The following is a 17860-nucleotide window of genomic DNA, read 5'->3' on the forward strand; positions in this document are numbered from 1 at the left end:
TCTTAGCTTAGGTAATTTCACTTACATTGAGTGCTGTGATATTTGAGACATTTTACAGCACAAATTTCCAATATAAACTTTGTGCAATGTTGCTGTTCATTGTGATTTTGAGACCTGGTGATTAAATAATTGAAGAACAACACATCCCTAGATGAACATCTTTCCTTCTCTCTTGCTCTTGCTAAACACTCCTGTGCAGACATAATGGATGCTGTGTGCAGAGAGGTCTTTGTGTTTTATAAATAAAAATGTCTTTTTTAGAAAGTTTCTATGGAACATTGTAAGCTGGAATCAATAAAAATTGGAATTTTCTATAAAGTACAAAAATACAGAAAACATCTTGTTTTATAGGAAGAAATTTCTGTTCCTTCAGACTAGGTGATGGTCTGTCAGATAGGAGGTTATTGTTGGGTCAAAATAATGCACACACCAACTGTATGGGTGGTTTTGTGCATAAAATGATTTTTTGTTATTTCTTTGTCAGATTCTGATTTTGTTGTTATACCTGCCCACCACTTTGAACAAGAGGAATTGTTGTTTTGGCTTATAGGAACTGTGCCACCCCTATCACCTGAAGAGAAGAATTGAATAAGAGAAGTAACAGAAAAAAATCAGTTTGTATACACCATTCCCTGGCTTTTATGACATTTGCTCTACAAAGCTGACTTCCCCTTTCTAGGCAATACACTGAGCAGGTTTCTAGTTTGCTGTATGGTTAAGCAGCACTGGAATACTGGATTCTTTTCAGTTGCTGAATGACACAAAGCTTTTGCTCATTTGTGGCAGAGTAGAGTAATTAATATTGGTATTTTTTTAGGCTGGTTACCTGTGCAAGCATATTTTTATAAAGTTGTCTTGCATTGGATGAATTGAAGCTTCAATGTTTTGAAATGGAAGACTTTATTTTATACTACAACATCTTTCAAGAAAAGAAGTTTTCATCAATTTAGAAAGCTTAGGTTTGATATGGCTGGGAAAGGATTGGTCTTGCACAGGAAGCTTTTAAAAACTGCTCTATTTCACAGTTCTACCAAGACCTGAATTTCTTAGCAAACCTGTCATATATTTACAAGAAATAAAGTTGTGAAGGACAATTGTAAGAGAATTGATGCTGCATCTAAAATATTGGACTAGTATTGTTCCAGGCCAAAGAAATATCAGTATGGCAAACAGGGAAAGGAAATACTCATGCTGATGGAATGAAGTATTGATTTAAGAGGGGGTCAAAAATCTGCTGTGTGCTATAAATAAAGAAAATAATAACTTGTAGTTGCAAAAGTGCACTGGTGTTTGTTTATTATTTTAGAGGTCTTTGAGATTCTTAAAAGTGGTAATATTGGAAAATATGTAGGACTATAATCCTGTTTTAAAAATAGATACTCTAAATTATCTGATTTGGCATGAAGATGGACAAACATTGACTGGAAAAAATACTCTGCTTCTGAAGAAAGTATACATATATATAGTATATTTATAATTCTCTTTTTAAAAGCTATGCAGAATTTTAGCTCCATGTATTATTTCAGTTGGAAGGAACTAAGCTATGTAAGTGATTGGTAACACTGACTTTAGGCTAAAGGTAACTCCCATCATTAAGAATCGGCCTCTGTGCTTTTGTTGGCTTTTAGTGATCAGACTGGGTAAGGACTAATAACCTTTAGAAGCTGAAGAATTTGTACAGCTTGTAGTAAAGATGTGCAGACAAATTCATCAATTAAAAAAAAGAGAAAAATTATCAGTCTCAGTAGGATCATTGTATCTCTGTCAGCACAATCTCCATCTGCTGCTGTTCTACAAATGTGACTATATTTGTACCTTCAGGCAAACCAGGCAAAACATTATTATGTGAAATAGTAAATTCAGGTTTTGAACTCTACAGCATGCTATTCTGGTTTTAAAGACAGTACCTGGAGCAGTGAGACTGCTTTGATTGTAAAATGGATTACATACAGAGACTTGGGAAAATTATATAGTGGCCATAGTTGTCAAGGAATGGGCTCATTTGGTACATTTGCTGTCAGTGCTGTCAGCCTTGCTGAGTATGTGCTTGGGAATCTGTGCACTAGAGGTTTGAGGTTGGAAAAAGAGGAAGGGAAGCATGGATGGGTGGAAGATCTGCAACTCCACCAAGGCTTTATTTGGGTGTCCCTGGCATTAAGGAACGGGAGCTCTTGCCCTTGAGCGGCTGAGCAATCGCGCTGTCCTTGGGTCCAGTCTTCTTTTTGTGTTCGTTTCATAACCAGCTGCATTGTTAATGTGCAAGGACTGGTTGTTTTTTATAAGACACTTTTTTGTTTCTTTTAAACTAGAAAGATGAAAACTACAGAAGCCTACCACGAGATACTAGTAGCTGGTCTAACCAGTTTCAGAGAGACAATGCTCGTTCATCGTTAAGTGCCAGTCATCCCATGGTGGACAAGTGGCTGGAGAGGCAAGAACAGGTAATATATATGTGTATATATATATATTACTTAATTAATCTAATCTTTATGCTACTCCAAGCTATTAAAAAGAAGTGTATTCTTACCTGATATAGGCTCTTTAATCATGATAGAAGCACCAGCAGTATGCTGACTACATTTGTATGGGATTCCTTCTGCTTCAAAAAAACCTGCATTTAAACTAAAATAGACATCTGAAAATCATTTCATTTTTGAGTTCATAAACATATTCCTATAGTATATGGAGTGCTGCTGTTCTTCACAACTGATAACAACAGGGTTATTTTAATTAGTATTGTTTTGATAAACACTGCCATTGAAATCCAACGATAATACTACATGGTAACCAAATGTGGATCAGTTTTGGCACTGCACTTTTAAATGCTTGTTATTTTTAATACCATAAAACATATTAATTATAATTTTTAAGACAATATTATGTTTATTTAGTGTCTATTTAAATTGCTTTTTATCTTAGGCTTTTTTGAGACATTTAGCAGTTCCAATTTGCAGTTGTTTTAATTTTATTTATTTAATTCTTAATTTATTAATAAGCTGGTAGTTACAGAGGTTTCAAGGTCTGAAATTCAAATTACCTAGCAGTCATTTAATGTCTTTATATATGCCTGAAATTTTCAAAGAAGTATCTTCAGATGTATACAGAAAATGCATCTTTAATATGGAAATTGGAAGTACAGCAGCAAGCTCATATGTAGGGTAGTGCATATGTAGCCTTATTGCCTCATTTTTTTTCTTTATGCAATGTGCCATGAAAATACTAAATTTCTGCATTGAACGAAAATGTACAAATTTTCTATTTTACAGCAATAGGACTTAAAACCAAATCTTGCTTTATACAGAAGAGCTTCAAAATGAAATTTGCTATTTGTCAGAGCCCAGGCTTTGCTACACTGTACTGTGTGAATGGAAGGGAAGGTTTATAATCCAATCCCTGGTGTCCTGGGACTGATCTTCACCCACAAATCCCTTATGGATAGTTGAAGTTTGGCATTGCCGAATCATAGCATACTCCAAACATTCTTTATTCAAGCCCATTCTTAGTTTAAAAGGATCTTAAGTAATATCACAGGGTATTAAAAAAAAAACCATCAGCCTCCTCCCAAATGTGAGTTATTAACTATTTTTATGCCTCGTAATTATCTGCAAATTAAGTATATGTTCTGTGAGAAAAATTCTGTCTTTGGTCTTTCGATTCTTTCCTCTGCACATTTAATGCCAGTGTTCTTTCCATTGCTGTTTTCCTCCAAGAAGATATAGTGTTAGGTTGGATGAAGTGAGCTGCTGTCTCTGTGTCAGCCTGTGTTGAAAGGGAATGTCAGTGCCCAGATTTGAAGGCACCTCCTGTGTCAGTTCTGCTTGTTTGATGTTGTCGAGGCATATTTCCATGCATCATTAGATTTACACTATGGCAGTTAATGAAACTGTTGTCTCAGCAAAAGAAGTTGGATTATAAATCTTAATAGTAATCATCTTGTAAAATGTTGGGTACATGAAATTTTAATATATGATATTTCATATTAAGCTTTGTGTTGATTTTAGTCTCTGAACAGCTTAACTAGTTCAATTTGTTCACCAATTAGGCGAATAATTTGCCAGTAATGGTAGAATGGAAGCATATTTGTTACCAGAGTTAACTACTTGCAGTTTGAAATTGTAAATATGATGTTTCTTTAGAGCAAGTTCTCTGCTTTTTGTTTGTTTGTAATGCTGTTTTTTAAGAGAGATGGTTTATTCTTTGAATATGTTAATGATTCTGCATGTACCTGGAAGATCAAGATCCTCTTGCTGTTTCATATCAGCAAGATAATTAGTTAAACTGAAACCTGTTTAACAGGATAACTACAGGAGAAGAAAGTCTGTTGGGAGAGTGGGATGCACTATAGGGAAGAAGGGAAGGGCCTGGCAGGGGATGGAGTAGCTGCAGACAGAGATACTCTGCCACACTATTTGGTGTTTTTAATATCTTCTTCAGTATCTGCTGTGGGATGTTGTTTCCCACTGGTTAAACCTTCACTTCTGAGAAATGGAAGCTCAAGCAAAAAGGTTGCAATCTGGCATAATCAATTTATTTAGCAACTTCCAGTTGTGTTCCTGTGTGCGTGGCAGAGCTGTGAGGGGCTGGAGTGCTCTGTGCACCCACCAGGACGTGCATAAGGAGTAGCAGACAGCAGGTCTGGCACCAAGGGTGAGGCAGCAACAGTGCCAAGAAACCTGTAGGGCAGAACCCATTACAGATACCAGGGGTATTAAAAGTCCTGATCTAATGTGCCTTTATGGCTCTTCAGACAACGTAGTGGAAAACACTGAGTTAATCTTTCAGACTTCAGAGACTTTTTGTTGGATGAAGGCTCTTCTGTCTGGGCTCAAATTATTTCTCTCAAAGCTGGCCTCATCTCTTTCTCTTGACTATAAGGCAAGAAATAATTCCAGGGTGATCTTTGTGACCTTCTAGCATAAATGAATATTCTCTGGCATTACATTTTGAAAGTGTGATGTGCCAAAGAAGTACAATTATTTTTGTGTGGACAACACCTCATTTCCTATAAAAGCACTAGGGAGCAAATTGTAGTGCTACAGCATCACAGATCATTCTGAAGATGAAACAAGAGACATTGTTTCTGGGAAACCATTATAAACCCCTGTAGCAGGGATTAATAAGGGCATAGAATTAGGTATGTTCAAGTAGGTGTTTGAGAAATAGTTCTGTAAACTTGTCTGGGTTTTAGCACCTAGAAATGGAGGAATGTATGAAGCCTGTTAAAATTTCTGGCACTAATTACTTTTGCTCGTATCTGTTGGGTTTTACTTGGGCTCTAGTAAATTAGAGTGATACATCAAATAAATGGAAAAGACTGTCTGGTTTACAAGTCCTTTAAGGTGTTCTGGTTGTATGTGCTGGTTAGCTGTATCTGCCTAACAATTGTTCCCAGTTAGTTCCAGAGCCCTCTGGTTGTTCACAGGATAAATGACCCATTTGTTTCTCAGTAACCTCTGGTATTTCTCAAGTCCATGACATAAGTAATGTGAAACTCTATACCCAAAAATAATTTCACCACTATGGAGTCAAAAATGCAAATTCAGTTTCAGAATACTTTTAGAAAGGTAAGGATTTTTAAGGGACTTTTTACAAGGTCATGTAGTGATAGGACAAGGGGGTATGGCTTTAAACTGACAGAATAGGTTTAGATTAGATACAAAAGGGAAACGTTTCATTAGGAGGGCAGTGAGGCTCTGAAACTGGTTGCTCTAAGAAATTGTATAACATCAAGGTCATGTTGGATGGGACTCTGAGCAGCCTGGTCTAGTGAAAGTTGTCCCTGTCCATGGCAGAGGGATTGGAGCTATAAGTGATCTTTAAGGTCCCTTCCAACCCAAACCATTCTGTGATTCTGTGATTGTAGTTTTTACTCTTTCACTCAATTAATTATTTTTTACTGATTGTCAAGTACTAGGGAAAAAAAAAGTGCAATCTTTAATTTCACTCTGGAATAATCTTAAAAAAGAAAAAGATGGTTTTTGTTCTTTGCCTTGACCTCCACAACACCTTCCTTTTCCCCACAGCAACCAAACTTTAAAGAATAGTTGAAAAAACCTTATTTTCTCTGAAATTTATTCATATATATGGTAATGTCACTTTTATTTGAGAACTCTTTCTTCCTTCAGTTCACCTCAAGACTTGCTTGGGCCCTGATCAAATCTGGCCTCATGCTGTTTCATACCAGGGAGACATGAAAGGGAATGCGTGAAAGAGTTAAAAGTTTTCACCAGTTCCTTAAGTTTAGGTACACAGAAACTTTCTCCCACATGGTCATTTTTGTTTTATTAGTCAAATATTGGAACTGACAGCAAACAAGACCCCATGAAATGGGACAGTATATCCCTTGCTCAGCTCACTGGGAATGGGTGCAAGGACAGCAGGAGAGGAAATCATAAAAAAGCCTCATTTAGGTATGAAGCAGTTGATCAGATTTGCAAATACAACAAGTTCAGTGGAGCTGAAACTGTAATTACAGTTTAATATAGTTAAAACTATACGTAATTCTATATACATTCAGGTATCTATATTTTTATACATTCATTTATTTGGTGTATATCTGTATTTATCGGTGCATGGAAACAAAGTAGGAGATGGAGTAAAATTTCATAGTTATTATTGAAGAACTTGTCTGATTCCTAAGTGCCATGTAGCTTTCTGGTATCCAGCAAAAGCCAGACTAGAGCAACCCAATTGCATTCTGAAATGGCAAGAGAAGCTGGCTACTACAGCTGTCTTCTTGAGCAGAAATGTGCTGTGTGGAACACTTCCCTAAGTTATTTTTGTTCATGACATCTGTCCATAGTAATCTGGTTCAGTTTCTCTGGTTCCTGTTGCAGCAGGATCCGACGTGGCAGTAGCATATGGGTCTTGTATCTCCAGCTGTAGAGTACCTGCCTTCAGCTTGTATTTTCAGAAAAATAAGGCCTGCTTTTAATATGATTGAATATGCTCTCTTCAAACATTTGGATACTATAAATTAATGCGTTTCAGCACTGTCAGTTGAAAAGAAATAATCAAAGCTTCAGAGATAGGTTGGTGAATTTAAACCACTAATTTAATGTGGATTTGTCAAATTTTTGTGTAACAATGAAAAACGTGTTTCTATTTCATGGTTTAAGAAAGAAGGCAGCAGTGTAGCTCTTTTATTTTGTTTATTTCTAAATGTTTCATAGTGTTATGGCTAATGTATATATTTTTGTTTCCACTAGTGTACCTCTTTTGTGCTTCTCCTTGTTTGACAGGTATACTTTGGCTTTTTTTCCCTAGGTTTTATCTTTTAAAGTGACTGTAACTGCAGTGGAAGTAACTGCAGTCTGTGAATTCTGTTTCGTGTCCTGAAAGGCTCAAGGGTGGAAGTTTTTATCTCATACTCCTCACATGCAGAGACTGAAACTGCAGTAAAAATTGTTACCATTTTAAGGAGTTGGGCTTTAAGATTTGGAAAAAGAAATAGCTAGGCTTCAGTTAGAGGAATAATTTTTAACTGATTATCCATTATTCTGTAAAATGCCAGGGTAGAGTCTATTGCTTTCCTCTCTCTCCAAGGACCATGTGCTTCATAATTAGTCTCATGTGATAACAACCTTAATGAACATGGAAGATGGCAGCATATACATTACAAAATACAAAGATAGTTTTAAAGCTTTTCATACTCCCTAAAAAGGATATCTATCACAAAAATAGAGAAATGCATATGTTCAGTGCTCTAGGCACAATGCAGAGAGCTGTCTTTTTGGGGGGCTGTCAGTGGAGGTCCTGTATGAAACGCAGGCAGTGTGTGTGTTTGTAACCACGAGGCTGCCCAGCATTTGTGAAACTAGGCAAGAAACTAAGGCTGATCATGGGAGGAGTAAATGTAACCAAATGTCGTATGTTTGCTTGTTTCTGGCTTGGCACATGATTTAATATTGAGTAATTGGGCATAGTTGTAACCAGGGGCAGGTAGAAGTGACCAGTGCACTGGTGCAAGATTTACTTAAGGTTTGTGTTAATTAAAGAGTTGGTTGGAAGACCTCAAGATGCCACTGCAGGAATTCTAAGTATCCCCAGTCCCATATTGACTTGCAAAAAAAGTTTTTTTACTACTTGAGATGGGTTCTTGGCCCAGTGATCACTCTGGCTTCATTCTGATAGGGCTGTCAACAGCCCGGCTGCTACAGCAGTTGTTTCTTCTGGATTTTGTACTGAAGATGATGGAAAGCTTGTTTTGGCCAAAGAATATTTTCTCTTAGCTGGTGCTGCTACAGGTAATTAGGTATTGACTGCTCCCTTTATTTCTTTATATTGGCAAGATATGAACTATTTCAGCACAGGAGATCAAATGCTCGGATGAAATGTTAGCTATCAAGTGCTGCCTTCTCAGCCTCCACTCAGCATGAAGAGGGACAATTACAACTCAGTAAGGGCAGTGGTCTGAGGCAGCCAAATACCCTGTCTGGCTGCCAGAAGAGCACCTTGACATGTTGGAGTTGTTACTAAACAAACCTTTAATAATATTTTCCTTATTTTCTTCTCATTTTTTTCTTTGACTATTCAGCTCTATGGAATATTTTATATATGTAATATGGTCAAAATTTGTATGCAATTTCTAATAGCATTTGACTTCCCATAAGACTGTTGTGGTATTGGGGTATCACTGATCTGTATGGGACCACAATTAAGTAATTATTCTCTAGATTTGTTTCAGTGTTCTCCCTCTGTTGCTTTTATTACATAGGCAAAAATGCTATGTGTAGCGCTCTCCAAAATGAGAAACCTGTATTTCAGTGATTATAATGTGAGTACATAAAAAACATGTCCAAACTCTTGTTGTTTACCACTGGAGTATGGATCTGCACCAAGCTGAGGTGTGCATGAGCTCAGCTGTCACTCCCAGGCTGGATGTGCTGAGCTGCTTCGAGCAGCTGAGGCTCTGCTGGTGAAGGGCCCAGTTCCCACAGACATGTCTCAATCTGGGAATTGCTGGAGCTGGTTCTGTTACATGTCAGAATGCTTAAAAAGGGCCAGGGAAGGGGAAACAAGCTCTTCTGATGGGCATGTAAGTTCTCTGTTTCTGTATTTATGGTTTCTGCTTTTATGGTTAAAATTTTTACTCTGTTTTTCTGTGGTGAGAATCAGAATCACAGATCTGTTCTAGTCTATAAGTCTGACTTTGGATCTGACTTGATTCAGATCCAGATTTCTAAATCTAATAATAATTTCCATATTTTGAATAAATTTGATTTTTAAGTCCTATCTTGATATTTTTTCTGATTTTTTTTGTATTCATACACCCATAGAAGAGTTTTCATGCATCCTGAACTCAAAAGAATATCTGTGTTTTCCTGTATAAACCTTAGATGTGAATATGTTAATACAGATATTTGTTGAATATTCTCTGAATGTTTGTGTATAACCACAGAAACAAAGAAGCCCTAAAGAGAAAGACTTATTTTTATGCTGAAAGCATCAGTATGTACAGAGATAGAATCAAATTTCAAGATACAACCAATGCAGTACGCATTAGTGTTAAGAAAATATTAATGTGGAATTTATAAGTCCGTGCGCTTTCATAGAAAATGGACATTTTTGGACATGAACATAATTGTTTATTTTGGAGAGAGAAGACTCTTCTTATTTGTCTTGGAGTCATGTACAGATTTGAAGTTGTTTTTCAGTGCTGAGGATTTCAGTTTATATGAGGTAGGAGGTTGGAATAAACAGCTTTATTGCTTGGGGACAGCTGTAGTGGTGATGCTTTTATAAACACTGTTTCATGCTGGCATCTATCTTGTTCTCCTTTCAAAAATAATATGTCATTTCATACTGTGTATTAAATAGGTGAGGCAGTTGGGGGCTACAGTCTGCTTTCAGTTATATGCTGCTGTGTAGATATGAATTCAGTGGCAGAATGTAACTCCATATGTGTCCACAATTAAAAAAAAAAAAAAAAAAAAAAAGAAGATGGCAATTTTACATAAATACTCATGGTTTTTAATTATCATAGCAAAAGACATGCATCATCTTCAGGTGTGTATATCCTCACACTCAAACACTCTCACCCTCAAAGATGTTTAAGCAGATGATGGACTGCTGTGAAATGTAAAGAATCAACAGCCCATGTTGGAAGATGCCTGGTCACCTGGTCCTGCCTTTTGTGGGAAGGAGAGCCTAGGTGAAACTACCTGGTACCCGGTCCAATCCTGTCTGACCACCTCCAGTGATGGGGAATGTATCATGTTCTTAGGGAGGTTCTCCTGGTATCATGTTCTTAGGGAGGTTCTTCTGCTAATTGATATAACAAAATCCCCCCCAAAAAATCAACTAAACTAAACCAAATCAAAAAAATACCACCACCAAGTTTTTCTGGTATTAAGATGAAATCTTGCCTGAAGCAACTTGTACCTGTAGTTCCTTGTCTTCTCTTGCTGAAGAGAAAGCCTCTGTCCTCTCTGTAGCTACCATTTAAGTACACAAATAATGTGATTATGTTCCCCTGAGCCTTCTTCAGGGAGAAAAGACTTAACTTCCTCTGTCCTTCTTCACAGTGCATGCTTATCAACGCTTTAATCATCTGCATGGGCCTCCTCTGAACCCTCTCCAGCGCATCCTTGTCTTTCATGGGATGTGGCAGCCAGAATTTGGCAAAATTCTGCAGGTGCAGCCTGAGTAGAGTGAGATAGCACAACTGTCTCTACTACTGTCGGCTATAAGACCCACTCTGTTTTGCAGAAACTTCCTGGAAAGTGTTGTCACACATGAAAGGTATTTTCTGACTTGCTAGTAACCATAGAAAGCTATTTTTCTGCCCTTTTGGACCAAGCTGTTTAAATAATCCTGTTGTTATGGAAATTTATGGTAATGAAAGTACCATATCAGCAGTATAAAAAATACTCTCTAAAATTGCAGAGAGATCCTATAGGAAGCTCTCTAATTATTGCTGTTAGGTTTTTTTACTGTTTCCTAAATATTTTGTGGAACAATATTATCTCATTCTTTTAGACTTGTGTCTGTCCATGGCAGCAGGTCAAATAATGACACCTGAAAATCCATTAATGGCCCTGGAAGAGCGTTTTGTCAAAGGATGTGTCCAGTAATTTCTTTCTTCTTTGTTTTCTTTCTTCATGCTGTGAAAAAGGTTTATCTTGTCATATGTTTACATTCTACTCCAGGTGTATATAATATAGCCCTACAAATTGTTTATAACAAAAATGCTCTCTGTTTCCATAATGTGCTTGTTGGTGCTACTGTGCTGTGTCTTCAGCAGTCCTGATGGGAAAGTGGCAGGAGTTAGTCCCGTTCAGGGCAGCTTGGGGTGCTGATGGTCACAGCTTGGCCCCTGCACAGCTCTCCCTGCCTGGGAAGGAGCGTCGAGAGGTGGCCCCGAGGTGGCCAAGTGAGCAGCACTGAGCAGGAGCCTCAATTACAGAGTGCCACAGTAGTGCAGAACTGAAATACATTAGTAAAATTAAAATTTGTCCTCATTCCCTCGGTGGGTAATACAGTTAATGAAAATAGATCTAACCAAATTAAGATAATTTATTTCATTAGTTTACGGCACTGTAAAACTTTTCAGGGCACTACAGCCCTTTGGTGCAAACCTGAAATTGATGCAGTTCCACTGATCACTTCAAAGACCACAAAGGTTAAAACTTTTAGGTGTATTAAAGCAATTCTGTTAATTGTGTCTATAGAGGATTCTCCCTTGCCCTTCCTAGTAAAGTATTCTTAATTTAAAATTCACATTATGCTTGTTCTGCATTCTAGCCTTTTAACCAAAGTGTAAATATCTGATTACTTGTGTCTTTGAGGCTTAAAAAGAAATTATGCATTTCTGTTTCAGAAGGTGGTACTGGTAGTACATGGTATTGATATTTTAACTTTTTTCCCCTTACATTTTGTATTCTTATTTGCTCTACCTTTCTCTTCTTCCTATGTATGTGCTTAATGATTTGTAATACAAGCTGCTATGGGGCAGGAGCCAATTCCTTGGAAGGAAAAAGGTGCCATCTCTACACTCCATTCCCTAAATCCCTTTCCTGTTGTATTTTGTGTAGTCTTGATGCTAGTTTTTTCTATGTTCTATCAGAAAGACACCGTTCAGAATGAGAAGATGCTGTAGGTTTGGGTTTTTTCACCAAACCACAGGATGATTTGGCTTGGAAGGGACCTCTGTAAACCATGTAGACCAACCACCTGCTAAAGCAGGTTCACCTGGAGGAGGCCTCACACAATCATATCCAGGCAGGTTTTGAATTTCTCTGGAGAAGGAAACTCCACAAACCCTCTGGGCAGCCTTTCCCAGTGCTCTGTCACCCTCAAAGAATTATTTTATTGTTCCTTTCAATTTATTAGAAAACCCAAGATCAACAATTTGCTTCCTTTTGTTGTCAAACCAAGCTTTTATAAGTCTGCATTAGAAGCCAGACTGGTGTTAGCTTAAGCTTCACAGTAATTTTTAATTAACCTAATTCATGCTGTAGAATTTTCTTTACCTTAAACGGAAATGTAAGTTCCTTTTTTTTTAAAAAAGCTCTGATTTTCTTCCTGATACAATTTTTCTTCCAAATGTCCTATGTTACTTATTTTAAAGTAATATTTATATTATTAATTTGTAGCGGAAGTTTTAGTCCTTCCTACACTAAAATAAAAACACTTCCTACAGTAAAATAAACTTTTCTGGACTGGAAACATGAATGTGAGAGCTCTTGCCTTCTCCTTAGAGTTTTTTGGAGAGATTCAGGTAAATCACTGCTGAGACCTGCAAGTCAGTTAACTCCAAGCAGAACAGAAATAAAGACAAAGTGGTTATTTTGGGCAAGGGAAAAAGAAAGAATTTATATGAGTGGGAAACATATCTAATTTATTGAATAATAGCAGGATGATTTTAGTAGTTTTTCTTTCATTTAATTTTTTTTTTTCACTAATTGTGAGGAAGGTGTTTTCAGAAAAGGGCCAAATTTGTCCTTTCTGTTGTGCAAGTCATAGTTAATTTCTCTTCCATAGATGGAAATAGGAAAGATGCTTATTCTTTAAAATCCTGTGTGGACAGGTCATTTTAATGACATGGTTGCACTTGGCTGTAAATGGGAATGATACTGTGTAACTTAGAGTTAATAATTGAGTTATGTGGAAGTAATTTGTCTGGGTTTTTGTTTTATTTTGGGTTTTAAATTTAATCTTGATTTTATTGCTTAAGTATGAGCATTTCATTATTGAATGTAGTACTCTCTGGCTGTATTAAGTGGTTACTGTAATTTATAGGATACTTTGAGAAATGTCATGATTCTCATGAAGCGACACAGCATGATTTAGAGAGTGCAGCAACTGAGTGAATGGAATTACGTAATATGACCTGGTTGATGCGGGATACCATAAGATTTTAATTTATCTCCTCAGTATAACTGGGTGAGAAAAGAAGATAATAGGCCAGCCCCACCAGTTCATTCAATGGCTGATTTGAAAATAAGTCCATTCTAAATTGATCTTGAAACTACTTGGAGTTTAAATGAAATGGTCACCTTCCTATCCAGGGCAAGGGAAGGGGCAAGCAGGGACAACAGGAATTAAGTTGGTTAGGAAATGGGGCTGTAGGAAGAAGTTATTTACTTCTATATATGTCACATACAAAACAGAAAAAACCAAAAATACCTCTCTTTTTTGTAAATACTTTTATTTGATCTGATTTAATATATAATTAAAAATATTTTCAAAAGACCCAAGAACTAACTGCCAGCTGCCTTGTGGCACTGGTGAGGTTTTTTGCTAAATCGCTGTGGCAGGAAAAGATCAGCAATGTGTAACTGATGCAGTTACTCTGAGGGAGTAACTCTGAGGGATGTTCAATATTCAGAATACACAGAATTAAAGCAAAACCAGCACAACTAGTGTTTTCATGAAGAAGCAATTGATTGGATGAACAAAAGAACTTCTGTAATAAACTGCTGTAAAGATTTTACTTTTCAAAAACATACTCCTTGTAATTGTGATCTCTTGAATGTGATATTTTAAGAATAAGAATTGTTGCCCAGATTCCATATTAAGGTATTACTTTCATGCCATCTACATGTGGTTAGTTCAACTTCATTTGGATTGAATTTTTTAATACTTCTTTTTCCAGCCAAGAGTTGATTATTTATGAATTTGAGAAAAAATCAGTTGGCTATTATTTTCATTTACTATTGAAAATATTGCTTGTTTTCTCAGTTTAAAAATTAGGGAAGTATACATACAAAACTATTTCCAAAATGGGAGGGGAAAAAAAAATTACCCTTTGGTTTGTGTACTGCAGGCATTTTTACAGACTGTGGAATAAACACATGAGGAGTGAGGTATGAGTATGATCAAAATCCTTGGTTCTCTTAATATTACTTCAAAATACTGGGCAGGAAGCCATTGTTCAGTCACTTTGTTTCAAAGCCTAATTTTCTCTTCCTTTTGTGGTACCCTCATTTGTCTTCAAAAATCTTTACTTTCCAAATGTGCAGGAACTCATGATTGCTTATAATTTTCACTCATTTATCCAAAGCACAGACTAAATTAAATGTCCCAAAAGAAAGCAGCCATATCTGTGAGCATCTCTGTTTAAAATTATTGGAAGTTGCATTGAGTATTCCATCATGACATTTTTATTTATCTTGGTTTTCTAGGCAATAATTGTTACAACAAAGCACAGACTTCATAAAGTAAGCCTATCAGTAGTTCTTCCTTGTAGTTACACTTTACCACTATAAATAGCTTTCTCTTCATGAAAACACTTTTAACTTGTCCTCTCATCAGAACTTATAGATTTTTCTAGCGACTTGAAGGTCTTTAAAACTGTTCTCCATGCAAAGGCATAATATAATATTTCAGTAGGATAGTGTGTATTGTAGCATTGTGAAATTAATGTAGCTCAAGGACTCTTAACAATTTTTTTCTCTAAATTACCAAATGTCAGCTTTACTGAAAAACTGAAATTGGGTAGGAGGCACTTCAGCTCCACACTGGTGTGTCAGAAGTCAGCAGAAAATACTGGGATGTAGGCTGGGAAATATGTAGGAAAAAAAAAAAAGTTGATATAATATAGTCAATGTGAACCCACATTGATCTACCACATATCTACCTACACCATTGCAACACAGCTCCTTAATGGTTGTTTAATTTTATGGCTTCTTGTGTTTGAGACACTCTGTGCACATCAAATAAAAGGAGGCGCGGTTGAAGAGTTGTGCCCTCCCATGGTGGCCCCTGGGGCTTTGAGCACGTTGGTGTCAGGCGCGCTTTGACTTGTCTTACTCCAAAGCCAAACCTCAGAAACCTTGGGTGAAACCAGAGCAGTGTTTGCCTCTGCTGAGTGCAGCTGAGACTCTTCTGGTTGGTGGGAGTCGCTTCGAAACCGTCCCTGGGGCTGTTTCAGCAGAGCAAACTGCAGCTGCTGGGGCTCGCTCTAGCTGGGTGTTCTGGTGAGAAGTGGAACCTCTCTGGGTCATCTCAGCCAGGAGACTCCGCAAAGATAAAATTCATTTGATTTGTCATGCTATCCTTGTTTGCCAGTTAGAACACAGCAAACCTTCACGTTCAGTTTTGTAGTTCAGCTTTGTTGCTCTGCTCGTCCATATAAACATTGGAGTTAAATGAAGTATAGGTCCATATTTGTTTGAATACTAGAAATACAGAGCAATTCATTAACTGCTCATTTTAAAGTGTTGTCACTGATGACATGCATATATATACATATATATGAGCATCTGTATGTTTACATGTGTCCATATATAACTTCTAAAACTTTGAGACAAAGCTTTTTCATGCAATTCTTTTTTTTTTTAATATTCATGTTGCTCAGTTTTCAGTAATTTTCTTTATATCTTGTGCTTATCTTGATAGCATCAGTAAGTGTTTTAGATAAGAAAGTGCGCAGTGTGAATTTGTGCATGCTAGAAGAGGTAGTAAATAAATATAATTTAAAAGAAAAATTGATTCTGCTTTTTTGACCTTGCAAAAAAAAAACACCAAAAAACCCAAACCAAACCAAACCAAAAAAATTACAAAACAAAAAACCAAAACAACAACAACAACAACAAAAAAAACCAACAAAACCCCCCCCCCCCAAAAAACCAGTGGTCTTTATGGTTATGTCTACAGCTAGCCTGAAATGACAGTGATGGCATAAGATGCTGGGTTTGTTCAGTCATGCAGACCAGCATCAACTGAATTATTTTAATGATCTGGAAAATTTGTCTTAGATCGTGTGTTTTTAAAGTAATAATAATAATTATTCAAGTTTAGATTCTAAGAAGATCTTTCAGGAAAGGCTGACCTTCGAACATACAGGTCTTACACATCAATTTCTTGATTTTCAAATCCTGGATTATTTTTCTTTCCCTGTTTTAATACCAGTAGTCTAAACTGGGATAGCTTTTAGGTAATCGTGGTGATTAAAATCTAAGAGACCCTAAATAAGATTGGGGGTCAGCAGAACTATTAGTGTGTCACTGTCTGACAACATGGAATCTGGGAAGCACAGTCCTCCTTGCATCTGGAGCAGGAAGTTTGAATATAGTTTCAGAAGGAATGTTTCAGAAATGCTCAAATAAGCAGTTCATGCTCAGTTCTATAGTATTATAAATCTGTAAATGGATTCTGCAAGTCACCTCTCTAATCTCAGTGACAAAGTTAATTTTTTCCCCCCTGAAGACATTAATTTCACAGTGTGGGAGAGTTTAACTTGCTTCCCTTCTGTTTTAGTAGATTGGCAGAGCAGATATCACTGTCCCTGACACATCATTTTTTCTCCATACAGTACAGTGTACTTTGGGACTGTAGCACAGCAGTAAACTGGCCCAGGAATCACAATCTGGGCTTATTGTCTTTGTGTATCCTCAAGGAGTAATATTTTAAAGTCACTGCATCTGTTGGTACTTAAGAGCATGATTTTTACGTTTAATTTTTGCCAGTTTTTACCATCTGTGTATCTGTTTTTTGGCTCCTCACTTTAATTTTTCAGTTTAATTTCTCAGTTGCACTGGGATTGCTTTCTCTTTCTCACACATGCTCTTTTTGAGTCATCTATGAACTTATATTAAAAAAAAAAAGAAATTATTTACAGCAGTTGCATAATAAAGTTCTTGGCCTTCACATTTTGATTTTTTTTAATGATCTCTTTATATTGAGTCGCCTAGTAAATGCATGTCATTTTTGGAAGTGAAATAACTTATTATACTTTGTTTAAGTTTTAAAAAATTACTTTTGGATTAAATTGAAGCATTTTGGCGGGAAAAGCTAGCTTGATCACATTCGACACATTCTAGTCTTTCATACTCATTTTGTTTTTAATGCCCAGGAGGGAACAATTTTCTTGAGAAATCTGTGTTATAATCATAAACAGATATAATTCAGTAATTTTCTCATGAAACATTGGCTGAAGTTCTTGCACTAATGACTTGAAGCTCACACAAGCGGGAAGATTTTTGTTTAAATTCCAAGAAAAATAGTAATGAAATACATTAAAATAGAAACAAAATACACATGCAGTGTGTTACAGGCTGTTTTTAATAAAAATGATGTATCTTCATCAATTGGATATATGTCTCACAAATTCAGGCATGTTCTAGCATTTCAGGAATGTTCTGATAGTACTTGAGTCATTTTCTCTGATTATCCCTGATAATTTTTTCACAAAAATTTACATTGTGTAAATAAATGTTTAATGTACAGGGGTAACTGTATAGCACATTTATCAAATGTTTTGCTTCTGTATGCATTTGTGAGTATTGAAAACTCTGTTGCTGCTCTGATCTTTTTCTTAACTTACGTATTTTGCTTCTTAAAATATAATACATTCCTTAAGGTCAAATTTAGTGGCTTTTTAAAAGCATGCTAGGTTCTTTTTAGCCTCTTTCAA

General features: G+C 36.5%; 1 protein-coding gene across 20 annotated transcripts in view; it reads left to right on the top strand.

Annotated features, from left to right (window-relative positions):
* Positions 1–17860, top strand: part of PARD3 (par-3 family cell polarity regulator) — a 442797-nt gene that overhangs the window by 188073 nt on the left and 236864 nt on the right. For 14 of the 20 annotated variants that reach the window (XM_030264342.4, XM_030264359.4, XM_072925341.1 and 11 more), the window contains one exon: positions 2310–2441. The exons of the other annotated variants lie outside the window; for them this stretch is intronic. In XM_030264342.4, coding sequence (XP_030120202.3) covers positions 2310–2441 — 132 coding nt within the window. The remainder of the gene's footprint in view (positions 1–2309; positions 2442–17860) is intronic. 20 annotated transcript variants of the gene reach the window in all.

This window comes from Taeniopygia guttata, chromosome 2 (assembly GCF_048771995.1).
Source record: "Taeniopygia guttata chromosome 2, bTaeGut7.mat, whole genome shotgun sequence".
NCBI lineage: Eukaryota > Metazoa > Chordata > Aves > Passeriformes > Estrildidae > Taeniopygia > Taeniopygia guttata.